Raw genomic sequence first — 13,446 nt, 5'->3', positions numbered from 1 at the left:
CTTGCTCTGGGTGTATGCTCACTGTGTGTGTGTGTGTGTGCACTTGGATGGATCAAAAGCAGAGGACCAATTTAGAGTATGATTAACCATGCTTGACAATGACTTAAAGTGCTAACACTTCTGCTGTATATGTGTTCTTTAGACTAAATGACTGCCACTATTGGTCAGCTCCTTCACAAATAGCCTTTTGAATATCCTGTTACTTCTGCGTCCTGTCAAATATTAAATAATCATGGAGAAGATACGCTTTACATATGGCATTTCTGTGCGGAGTTTGCATGTTCTCCTCGTGTTTGCATGGGTTTCCTCCGGGTGCCCCTGTTTACCCCACAGCTCACAGACATGTGGTACAGGTTAATTGAATGTAATAAATTGTCCAAAGTTTATGAGTGTGAATGGTTGTTTTCCAGTATTGGGTTGCAGCTGGGAAGGGCATCCGCTGCATAAAACCTTCTGTTAGTGTATAACTGCTGTGATTTTGTGACTGTGTGCAGAGCAGTCATTAATTCTACTCTATTTCCTTTAGTAAATTTGTCTCTCGTTGTATTCCTGACCTTGGTTTTTGTTTATCGTATGGGTTATTGTTTAACCGTACATTTCCCTAACAATTAAAATGGTTCCCCTAACCTGTAACAATTGATTTCCATGGTATTTGTTTTCCTACTATGGAAGACGATGCTTACAGGTTTCCAGCTTTCCTCAAAATAGTTTATTTTGTGTTCAACAGAAGAGAGAAACACATAAAAGGTTTGAAACCATTTAGGAGAGAGTTGACATACAAAAGAATTTTTAAAATGAAATTAAAATGAAAACGTACTCACTAATTACTCTTCCTCAAGTGGTTTCAAACATTTATGAGTTTCTTTCTTCTGTCAAATTTAAAAGAAGATATTTCAAAGAAAGCTGAAAACCTGTAACCATAAATTTGCAAAGAAACACCAATACTATGGAAGTCAATGTTTACAGGTTTCTAACATTTGTGTTTAACAGAAGAAATAAACTCATAAAGGCTTAAGACCACTTGGGAGTAAATATTCTTTATTTTTGAGTGAACTAACCCTTAAAATGAAAATGTACTCACTATTTACACTCTCTCAAAGGGTTTCAAACATTTATGAGTTTCTTTCTTCTGTTGAACACAAAAGAAGTTATTTAGAAGAAAGCTGACAACCTGCAACAACTGACTTTGATAGTAGGAAAAACAAATACAATGGAAGTCAATAGTTACAGGTTTCTAAATTTAAAAAATATATATATTGTGTTTAACTGACGAAAGAAACTCAAAAAGGCTTGAAACCACTCGAGAGTGAGGAAATTTTTATTTATTTTTGGGTAAACTATGCCTTGAAATGAAATATTACTTACTATTTACTCTCCCTCAAGTGGCTGCTAACCTTTATGAGTTTCTTTCTTTTGTTAAACACAAAAGAAGATATTTTGAAGAAAGCTGAAAACCTGTAACTATTGACGTCCATAGTAGGAAAAACAAATACTGTGAAAGTCAATGGTTACAGGTATCTAATATTTTTCAAAATATCTTCTTTTGTGTTTAACAGAAGAAATAAACTCAAAGGCTTGAAACCACTCGAAGGCGAGTAAATTCTTTATTTTTGGGTGAACTATCCCTTAAAATGAAAATGTACTCACTATTTACTCTTCCTCAAGTGGTTTCAAACCTTTGAGTTTTTTCTTCTGTTGAATTTAAAAGAAGATATTTTTAAAAAAAGCTGAAAACTTGTAACCATAAACTTGCAAATCAAGAAACACAAATACTATGGAAGTAATTGGTTATAGGTATCTAACATTTTTTTTAAATATCTTCTTTTGTGTTTAACAGAAAAGAAACTCATAACGGCTTGAAACCACTCGAGGGTAGTTAAATTTTCTTTATTTTTGGGTGAACTATCCCTTTAAATTAATATTTACTCACTATTTACTCTTCCTCAGGTGGTTCCTAAAATGTATGAGTTTCTTTCTTCTGTTGAACACAATAGAAAAACTTTTGAAGTGAGTTGAAGTTCTGTAACCGCTGACTTGCAAAGTAGGAAAAACAAATACTACGGAAGTCAATGGCTACAGTTTTCTAACATTCTTCAAAATATCTTCTTTTGTGTTTGACAGATGCAACAAAATGATGACAGAATTGTCATTATTGGGTAAACTGTCCCTTTAAAAGCAAATAAGGCTGCATGTATTTATTTAGGCAAAGGCTTTCACCTTTAGGTTGTTGTGTCTGAGACTCAGCACTGTCTGCAGAGTGTTCTGAGATGGCTGTCTCTACAGACTGTATAACCTCCATGTCCCCATCAGTGACCACATCCTCTGCCTCGCTGTTTTCTTCCTCCTCTACCTCTTCTTCACCACCAGGGGGCATTTCCTTCATAGTGAAGAGCTCTGGAGGCAAACTTGTCCGCTTTGGTGGTAAATTCTACTTATTTATGTAAGACAGAAAATTACAGAAATTACAGAGTTTTGAAAGCAATGACCTACACTGCTGGTAAAAATAAAAATGTTAGAAAGACTTACTCCAATAGTTCCAGTCTTCAGTTTGAATTTACTCCCTCCTTTCATGGCTCCAAACATCGGTAAAGATAATTTCTTAGGTTTGTCGGAGTCTGAAGACTGAGTATGAGATCTGAATGTACAAAAATAAAATAAAAAAACCTTTTGACCTTTTTGACAAATACATTTAATAAACAAATTACTTCAAATTTAAATCAAGCACTTTCAAGGCTCCATGTTGGTTTTTAAATACTTTCCAGGCCTTGAATCCATATGTCTGAAATGAAAGTACTTTCAAGAAGCGTGGGAATCCTTATAAAACTTATAAAAAAAGAATGAAAAGTTTGAAAGAAAACACAGATCTCATGATCTCACCCGCTAGACAGCAATGAAGGCAGCTGTGTGGGTTTAGCCAGCTCCACTAGCCTGCTCAATCTCTGACCTTCCTTCTTTAAGTCGGCTATATGTAAGTGCAACTTCTTTCTTTCCACCCCATCCAGAGCAACCTCGCTCCGTACAGCGGTCATAAAAGCATCCAGAGGATCCTCGGTGGATGAACCGGAGCCTCCTGAATAACAATAACAAAAAAAAACAAGCGTGACCTTACCTTACAGATGATAAAATACTGAGATGAATTGGAAAAGTCTTCCACTGCCTCACCTTTCCCAGATAAATTTAGCTTTTTCTCGGTGTCAGCCAGCTCTTTTTCAACATCAGCCAGCTTGGCTAGCTAAGAAAGAACATATTCTACATTAATACCAGTTATAGAACATACAGCAGCAAGGGTAATTAAAAGGAAAGTTCACGCAATAAGGAATATTTACTCACCCACAAGTAGTTCCAAACATTTCTGAGTATCTTTCTTCTATTGAACACTGAATGAGATATTTTAAAGAAAGATAAAAACCTGTAACTGTTGACTTCCATGGTAAGAAAAGACAAATACCATGGAGGTCAATGGTTACAGGTTTCCAACATTCTTCAGAAGACATTCTTGTGTGTTCAACAGAAGAAAAAGAGGTTTGGAAAAGGTAAAGAAATGATGACAGAATTTTTAGCTTAGGGTGAACAAACCCTTTTTAGAGTAAATATGTTGCAGGTTGCTTACAAGTGACTCATATGTATCAGGACGCTCTTGAATCTTTCCGGCCTTTTTCATCCGCTCTGTTCGCTTCTTCTCCACTACACCTGTCCGGTCAAGGAATGTGTCGTCATCACTGTCATAAAAATCATCATCTTCCCAGTTCTTCTTCTTCCTTTTGCGAGACACTGTAGAAAGACAAAATTAGAATGCCGGTTATTAGACTATATACAGTTGAAGTCAGAATTATTACCCCCCCTGTTCATTTTTTATCCTAATTTCTGTTAAACGGAAAGAAGATTTAACACATTTCTAAACATAATAGTTTTAATAACTCATTTTTAATAACTGATTTATTTCATCTTTGCCATGATGACAGTAAATAATGTTTTACTAGATATTTTCAAGACACTTCTATACAGCTTAAAGTGACATTTAAAGGCTTAACTAGGTTAATTAAGTTGACTATGCAGGATAGGGTAATTAGGCTTATGTTAAATTAAGTTATTGTACAATGATGGTTTGTTCTGTAGACTATCTGGGAAAAAAATAGCTTAAAGCGGCTAATAATTTTGACCCTATAAAGTTTTTTTTAAATAATTAAAAACAGTTTTGAATCTAGGCAAAATAAAACAAATAAGACTTTCTCCAGAAAAAAAAATATTATCAGACATAGTGTAAATTTCCTTGCTCTGTTAAACATCATTTTGGAAATAATTAAGAAAGAAAAAAAAAATCAAGGGGGGGCTAATAAGACTTTAACTGTATATTCACACATTTTAAATTAAACTGTCAGCATTATAATGGATAAATTAAAGACAAAATCTTATTTAAATCAAGTCATTTAAAGTTGATATGCTCATTGAAAATTGTGTTTTTTATTCTGGTGAACACAAAAGAAGATAATGTTAAGAATGTTGGACACCTGTAACCATTAGACTTCCATAGTTAAAAAACAAATGCTATGGAAGTTATTTTGTGTTCAACAGTAAAAAAAAAAAACCTACAAACTGGAATAGAACAAGTTTAGGGTGCACAAATGATACAACTTTCATTTTTGGGTCAACGTATCCATCAGGACCCTTGCTGTCTATGGAGGATGAGGGAGCTCTTGGATTTGACCTAAAATATCTTTATTTGCCTTCTCAGAAGTTTGGAACATGAGAGTGAGTAACATTAATGCTTAAAAAAAAAAAAAACAACTCTTTCAAATTAAGACAATTCATCACCTTGGAATGATAAGGTTCTATCTATGTTCTGAATGATTTTGAGATATTGAGCTTCAAAGTGATTGCATTCCATGTAGCAAACAATATGTGTGTAATATTTGTCTTAAAATGTAAACAACTTAAAAAATCTTCCCATACTGTAAATAAAACATATACATCCCAAAATGTCAATAAGTTACATTATTTTATATATGATTATATATATATATATATATATATATATATATATATATATATATATATATATATATATATATATATATATATATATATATATATATTTTTTTTTTTTTTTTATGTATATATAATTACAATATATAACTTATATAAAACTCAGTTTTGACAAAAAAGTCATAATTCTAAGGAGACGAATTGGAAAAAAATAGATACTTAAGATAACTGAATGCAACAATGCTAAGAATCTGAACCCTGAATGTGATTTTTATTGTTAATGTCCACCTACCTGCCTCCTGTCTCAAAAGGCCACGGGCCTCCAAGATACGACAGGCCTCCAGGCAGCACTGAACTGCCGCTTCTTTCTTTTTCCCTGTGTGAGTGACCTCAGCTACCAGTTGCCTGCCCACAGCATCATCCACAGGTAACCTAAAAAGAGAGAAATAAAACACAGTATTTTCCCTTTAATATACAGTGATGACAATAACCAAAAAGATTATATGTCATTGTGTGGGAATATACATTTGGTTTCCGATTTGATTTGTGATTTCTGCAACTTAATTTCTGGTGATGTAAATGTGCATGTTGAGTGGTTATTTTAAATGTTTTTACCATAACTTATGGGTCAGTAAACATTGATCATAGATTAAAAACGGGCATTACTATAGTTTCTTGACTTTTAAATTCTTTCTTTTAAAAAAGTTTCTGTCTGGCACCCCAGCACATAAAACCAGGAAACGTTCCAACTAGGGCTGTGCCAATAGCGGAAATCATGATAATCAATGATTAGCTGTGGACATTTTTACTCGATATTGATCTAAGGCCGATTCTACACAATATTTTCAATTTAATATACAGTGATGGTGACGCAGTGGCGCAGTAGGTAGTCCTGTCGCCTCACAGCAAGGTCACTGGTTCGAGCCTCGGCTGGGCATTTCTGAGTGGAGTTTGCATGTTCTCCCTGCGTTCGCGTGGGTTTCCTCCGGGTGCTCCGGTTTCCCCCACAGTACAAAGACATGCAGTACAGGTGAATTGGGTAGGCTGAATTGTCCGAAGTGTATAAGTGTGTGTGAATGTGTGTGTATAAATGTTTCACAGAGATGGGTTGAGGCTGGATGGGCATCCGCTGCGTAAAAACGTGCTGGATAATTTGGCGGTTCATTCCGCTGTGGTGACCCCGGATTAATAAAGGGACTAAGCCAAAAAAAATGAATGAATGAATGAATGAATGAATATACATTAGAGTTAATACTCAAATTATTGTAGAGTATTGTTTCCTCAGGAATTGTATTTATCTAATTAGATTTTAAAAATGTGTAGTTTCATTTAACAAAATTTTTAGTTCTTTATCAGTATTTTTTACTGCATTATTATATCTTCTGAACAGTCACTACTTAATATGCTTATTTTTTTCTTCTCTACGGTGATTGGCTGAGTAGAATAATCAGTCTTGTGACTCCAATCAAATAACACATAAAATAAAAAGGCATCAGACAGACGTCCCTCAAGACAGATGCTTCATGAATGCTGTAAAGATGTACAGTGTGGAATCACAAACAGTGTCCAAGATGCAAAATTGTTAAATGCAACAACCAAGAGACTGTTTAGACTAATTATCACTAATGAGGAGATGAAGTATGATGTACTGCAAAATGACAGACTACAGAATGTTACGTTTTCAAATGTATGCACGTATTAACCTAAGTGAGACAATTAACATATTCTCACTGTAAGATTTTTGCCTCTTAGGTTACACAGATTTCACTTTGCCTACATTAAAGTATTGAGTTCTCACATTAAATTAATCTCACATTTTAAATGTAAAGTGCAAAAAAAAACCTATTTTTGTTTTGCTGCGATTTATATATATTGCGGTATGAATATAACTTCACCAGATGAATTGAATAACTCTATTTGGAAAGATTAAATCTATCATTTAGATAGATTGGGAAGATTCTATGCAAAGTGTTTCATAAATGATAATAAATTATAAGCATATATAAATACAACAAAATAAAGATAAGTGAAATAAACAGTGCTTTATTGTTTTCTAGAGTGTCTAACAGTATTCAGGTAAAGAAATAGAACAACCAAACATAAAATAACATTGTCATCATTGCAGAAAATCATTCATTTATAAATTTTCTTTCAGCTTAGTCCCTTTATTTATCAGGTGTTGCAACAGCGGAATAGATCGCCAACTTATCCAGCATATGTTTTACACAGCAGATGCCCTGCCAGCTGCAACCCAGTACTGTGAAACCCATACACACTTATTTACACACATACACTATGGATAATTAAGTTTATTTAATTCACATAAAGTAAGCGCATGTCTTTGGACTGTGGGGGAAACCGGAGCACCCGGAGGAAACCCACGCCAACATGGGGAGAACATGCAAACTTCAAACAGAGATGACAACTGACCCAGTTGGGACTCGAACCAGCGACCTTCTTGCTGAGAGGCAACAGTGCTAATCATGAAAGATTTAGAAATAATAATATCTTGATCTTTTGATGTTTAACCAATAATCCAATCCTATTAATCTAAGACTTGCAGATACACACGTTGTGATATCAATGTTTAAACAATATATAGTGTGCAGCCCCACACTATAATGCTCACTACTTTTTAAAAAGGTTACTTTTTACTCATACTTTGAGTAGTATTCAGAACAGTAATGGTATTTTTACTAGAGTATGATGTTTTAGTACAATGGTTCTCAAAGTGGGGGTCGGGACCCCCCGAGGGGTCGCGGGACAATGAAGGGGGGGTCGCCTGGTGATTTCCAAAAATCTATTTATTTTTATTAAACCATAAGAATTACCATATTTTATCCATAACCTACTGAAGAGAAAAAATAGTCGTTTATACCATATAGTTACTATAGTAGCTTATAGTTACTACTTCTATTAGATTGCAACCCCTGGGGTAATTACATTATATGAAAGACACAGCAATAGTGTCAGATGCAGCAGATTTCATAACACCTGGTAAAACTTTGTTGCCCATTTACAGCTCTCATACATTAAAAAATTAAAAGAAGAATAGACTTGGGTCCATTGGTGTGTGTGCTACATTGCATGCAAGGTTTCAGTATTTATAACCACCTCAGAAGATATTGGGGGTCGCAACTCACTGGCATTGTCATTTTGGGGGTCGCGGCCTGAAAAGTTTGGGAACCCCTGTTTTAGTACACTTTCCACCATTGTAATGAATATCAGAAATATTCTTATTTACAATAATCTTATTAATTGTATAGTCACCTCAGATGAACAAGTCTGCCTATTTTAATGGTGATTTCTGCCACAAAACAAGGGGACAATTTTGGTAGATTACATTAAATGGCCATTAAACTAAAAAGAAAGTGTTTGTTAGTCTGTCAACAGAGAAGAAAAGCATACTTAATTCTGCAGAGCCAGGTGCCATGGGCTTTGTCTTCATATTCAAACTCCAATTCTTCTCCTGAAACAAAAATTAATTTGATTTCATTTACAGTTGAAGTCATAATTATAAGCCCTCCTGAATTATTAGCCCCCCTGTATATTTTTTCCCCATTTTCTGTTTACAAGAAAGAAAATATTTGTAACATTTCTAAAAATAATAGATTCAAATTTTGTCAAGATGACAGTATATAATATTTTACAAGATATTTTCATGATACTAGTATTCAGCTTAAACTGCAATTTAAAGGCATTTTAACTAGGTTAACTAGGCGAGTTAGGGTACTTAGGCAAATCATTGTATCATGATTGTTTGTTCTATAGACAATAGTGTAGGGGGGCTAATAATATGCTTAAGGGGGCTAATAATATTGTCCTTAAAAGCAGTTTTCAATTTTTTTAAACCATTTTATTCTACTCAAAATTAAACAAATAAGACTTTCTCCTGAAGAAAAATTGATATTGAAAACACTGAAAAATTCCTTGCTCTGTTAATCATCATTTGGGAATTTTTAAAAAGAAAAAAAAAAGCACAGAAGGGCTAATAATTCTGACTTCAACTGTATAAACTTCAAAGATGAACAATATGTGGGTGAGAAACAGTTCATATTTTACCTTCTCTGTCATAAAAACCTTGCAAGGCCTTTTTAGGATCTTTTAAATAAGCTGCTTCTTGATCCTCCTGAAATTCGGTGGCAAACGGATTCTCCTCATTATCATCCTCTTCTGGAGCTGCCTCTTCAGCTATTTAATAAAAGCACACAGACAAGTGTCACATGTCTAGGAATAGCTAGTTATAATGGACTGCAGGTCATCAGGTTGTCTTTGTTACCCATTCCCCAAGAGCAGCCAGCATCTTCTGAGGTGTTTTTTGAAGCACTGGTTTCACTCTCCTCTTTCTCTTCCTCCTCATCTGAGCCATCCCCCATCATTCTCCTTTCCAGCTCTTCCCTCTGTTTTCTAGCACGCTCTCTGAGCTCTGTCACTGTCATTTCCGACTCGGCTTCTTCATCAAATTCTGGACCCTAATGAAATGAGATAAAAACATTTATGAAATAAATAAATAAATAAATAAAACAATAAATACAACAACACAAAAACATATGCAGGGCTCAACAATAAGGGATGTAGCTGACTGATTCCAGCCCAAAAAGTATCCAAAACCCGCCGAAATGCTAAAATACCCACCCAGTCTCCTGTATTCACGAAAATCACATCAGTGACAGATTTTAAGCAGAAAATGAAAGATTATAAGCATATGTCTCAAACACAATAATTCAAAATCAGAATTATCATCAGCATAAATGACCAGGATAAATCTAAAGTCTGTTCAAGTCCACCATTCTAAGTCTATACAAAATTTACCATTTTTAACCAACAGTACAGCTACACAAAGCATTTTGCTGTTTTACCACATGTTTGAGAATAACAATAATAATAGCCCACTCATATTAACCTTTAATTTACATCTACAGAATCGCGAGAGAATCGTGATCTTTATTTTAGGCAAAAAAAATTATAAATTGCGATTCTCATTTTAGCCAGAATTGTGCAGCTCTAATTCTAGCCAATGTTTTTTTTTTAATACAGCAAGAAAGTCGCTGGTTTGAGCCTCGGTTGGGATTTCTGTGTGGAGTTTGCATGTTCTCCCTGTGTTGGCGTGGGTTTCCTCCGAGTGCATGTGGTGCAGGTGAATTGGGTTGGCTAAAATCGTCCATAGTGTATGAGTGTGAATGAGTGTGTATGAATGTTTCCCAAAAATGGGTTGCAGCTGGAAGGGGATCCGCTGCATAAAAACATGTGCTGAATAAGTTGGCGGTTCATTCCACTGTGGTGATCCCGGATTAATAAAGGGACTAAGCCGAAAATAAAATGAATGAATGAATGATTGATTTAATAGATAGATTTGCACAAAACTTGACAAGTGAAATGAGGCTGTGTATGAGAAAGTCTTACCTCTCTGATTTATATTTGGTGAAGATGTCTGTAGGTGTCAAAAGTGCACATCTTTGCATATAAATACCAGTAAAAATTTTGGCAGGCCAAGTAAAAATCTGAACCACTGGCCTGATCGGGGCAGTAGAAAAAATCCTTAGCGTTGAACCCTGATATGACATTATAAGCTTAACAGATGAAAAGTTAAAATGCAAATATAAATGTTAAAACAACAAATGACAATTCTGAATCTCATCAACTAGCATATTGTCATTTTACATATGTTACTGTTACAACTATAAATAATCAAAACATCAAGCTAAAAAGAATGGCAAGTAATTTAATAACCAATTTATTTGGTCACTTTATTTTAAGGCACAATTATCAGTATTAACAAAACAAACTATTAACTATGAAATATTAGTTCAATAAACTCCTAATTTGCTGTGCCTTTTTTTTTTTATCAGAGGTCGCCACAGCGGGATGAACCACCAACTTAAGCAGCATATGTTTTACACAATGGATGCCCTTCCAGCTGCAACCCAGTACTGGGAAACATTCATACACACTCATTCACACAAACACACTATGACCAATTTAGCTTAACTTATACCACGTCTTTGAATTATAGGGGATCCAGAACACCAGGAGCAAACCCACGAGAACTTGGGGAGTACATGTAAACTTCACACAGAATTGCCAACTGACCCAGCTGGGTCTCGAACCACTAGTTAATAGTGAGAATTGGTACTTAAAATAAAGTGTTACTATTTATTATTAGTAAAGTTTATTTATAAACTAATTTCTAAAGGATCATGTGCTTACGATCTTACGATTGCTTGCAGCCCTGCATTATTCAATTTATGAATCATCAATCAGACGATTCCTAAGCCACCATAAATACCCTAAGTTCCATATGACAGCCATCTTCATTTTGAAGAATCCCCCCTTCCACCCCTACTCCTCCTCCTTTCCTAGATGGGTGGCACGGTGGCCCAGTGGTTAGCATTGTTGCCTCACAGCAAGAACGCCACTGGTTCTCATCCTTACCAAGCCAGCCGATGTTTCTGTGCGGAGTTAACACGTTCACCCCGTGCTCATGTGCGTTTCCCCTGGGTTCCACGGTTTCCTCCCACCGTCCAAAAACATGCAACCTAAGTTAATTGACTAATTCAAATCGGCATCATAGACATGCTTTTAGTTAATAGTTATCTCTTAAGAGCAATCTCTATCTTTTCATTGGTTACTACAGCAGGGGAGTTCTCAAGATCTACCTGAGCTCAAACTCCCCTCTCGCCTTGAAAACGGAAGGGAGCCCCAGGCTTGAGGATCTCATGAGCTCAGGGCTCTCTCCCGGGACAGCATGCAAAACAAGCTTAATAATCAATCATCAGCTAAGTGTGAACTCTTGAATTACTTTTTATTGTAAATTATATCAACTATACAAGTTTAACTTTTATGTCATGTTCGTTAATAACAAATTTGCAACCCTGGACCCCAAAAGCATGTTTCATGGTTACATTTTTGACTATAATCGGCATATATTGTATGGGTTAAAGTTAAATTCCTCTGTTACACCGAAAATCATTCGAGTATGAAGATATTTTTTGACAAAATTCTGACAGTAAATATATCAAAACTCAATTATTGATTAGTGCATCAACCACAACTACTCTGTGTTAGCGGGACAGTGTCTAAGATCCTATATATGATCCTAAACTGACATAATACTGAACGCTGTCATGGTAATAATTGTAGCTTTGCAACATATTTCAGAAATTGTGCTGCTGTTAAAGGTATAGTTCAACCACAACTGAAAATTCTGTCATTCTTTATTCTCCCTTCACTTGTTCTAAACCTTTAGGACTTTCTTTCTTTTGTTGAAGATAAATATATATATATATATATATATATATATATATATATATATATATWTWTATATATATATATATATATATATATATATATTGAACAAACCTGTAACCATTGACTTCCACAGTATTTGTTTTCCTACTATCAAAGTCAATAGTTACAGGTTTTCAGCTTTCTTCAAAATATCTTATGTTCAACAGAAGAAAGAAACTTCAAAGTTGTGACTTGAGGGTGAGTAAACAGTGAGTGAACTTTTAGTTTTTGACGAACTATAACACTATTATACCCACATACCTGCAAGATAAAGAGTCGTGTGCTCCCCCCAAACTTTAGAACATGCCCCACTCGGAGTCTTATGTATGTTTTAGGTGGTATTTTGTTCTTGTTGATAAAGGTTCCATGGGTGCTGCCTAAATCATAAGCGTAGAAGCCCCTCTCCTCTCCCACGACGCCTTCCTGCCCGGCTCTGCCCCGGTACTGGACCACGGCGTGATAGCGAGAGATGGACGGGTGCTCCAGAGACACATCACACACAGGCAACCGACCCACCACAAAATAACTCCTGTGGGTCAGCGGGACGGTGTCTAGGATAGCTCCATTTTTCAGCAGTTCAAACGAGTAGTTGATGTCAGGGACAGCTCCCCATGGGGGCTCGGTGTACGGGAGCGGAGGGAATTTACCAGCCGGAGGGATCTTGGGTCTGATGTCTTTTGATTTCGGCTGTACTCTCGGTTCCTTTAATCTCTCGGATGGCGGATGATCCGATGGGTCTATTTTTGTGTCTTTAGCCTTTGCAGTTGACAGCAGGTGTTTAGTATCATGATCTGCGTCTGTATTTTCTGATACGCTGCTGCTCACTTCTTCTGTAGGCTTCTTACTGGGTCCTAATGATTTCTTCACCGCGAGAGAAGGGGTCAGTACGGGTTTCTTAAACGGATCGTCAGCGGTTTCGTTTGTGCTGGTGATGTCTTGTTTAGAATCGCAGATTTTTCCATTTTCTGGGTCCTGGCTTTTCTCCGTTTTCATCGTTTCAGTGGGAATGTTTTCTGTCAGTTCGCTGCCATCAAACTCCATCGTGCGTTCGGCGAACACTGTTCGCTCAACGCGTTCTGGTGTGTTTGGTGTTACACCTTAATAATTCCCTTCCTGCAGGGACAATCTGAGACTATAGGCTCATAGATATATATACATGACATAGGGTTATCTATT

General features: G+C 35.8%; 1 protein-coding gene across 2 annotated transcripts in view; it reads right to left on the bottom strand.

Moving 5' to 3' along the window:
• slc4a1ap (solute carrier family 4 member 1 adaptor protein) overlaps window positions 1-13,348 on the bottom strand; it is a 24,135-nt gene extending 10,787 nt beyond the window's left edge. For both annotated transcript variants that reach the window (XM_685743.11, XM_009293235.5), the window contains exons 1-10: window positions 12,532-13,348; window positions 9,263-9,455; window positions 9,046-9,174; window positions 8,392-8,452; window positions 5,276-5,415; window positions 3,611-3,771; window positions 3,163-3,232; window positions 2,878-3,070; window positions 2,527-2,635; window positions 2,218-2,428 (exon numbers count right to left, since the gene is read on the bottom strand). In XM_685743.11, coding sequence (XP_690835.5) covers window positions 2,218-2,428; window positions 2,527-2,635; window positions 2,878-3,070; window positions 3,163-3,232; window positions 3,611-3,771; window positions 5,276-5,415; window positions 8,392-8,452; window positions 9,046-9,174; window positions 9,263-9,455; window positions 12,532-13,311 — 2,047 coding nt within the window. In that variant the 5' untranslated portion in view covers window positions 13,312-13,348. The remainder of the gene's footprint in view (window positions 1-2,217; window positions 2,429-2,526; window positions 2,636-2,877; window positions 3,071-3,162; window positions 3,233-3,610; window positions 3,772-5,275; window positions 5,416-8,391; window positions 8,453-9,045; window positions 9,175-9,262; window positions 9,456-12,531) is intronic.
• Between the last annotated feature and the right edge of the window lie 98 nt (window positions 13,349-13,446).

The sequence above is a fragment of the Danio rerio genome, chromosome 17 (assembly GCF_049306965.1).
Source record: "Danio rerio strain Tuebingen ecotype United States chromosome 17, GRCz12tu, whole genome shotgun sequence".
Taxonomy (NCBI): Eukaryota; Metazoa; Chordata; class Actinopteri; order Cypriniformes; family Danionidae; genus Danio; species Danio rerio.
This window is presented reverse-complemented; position numbering and strand designations above follow the sequence as displayed.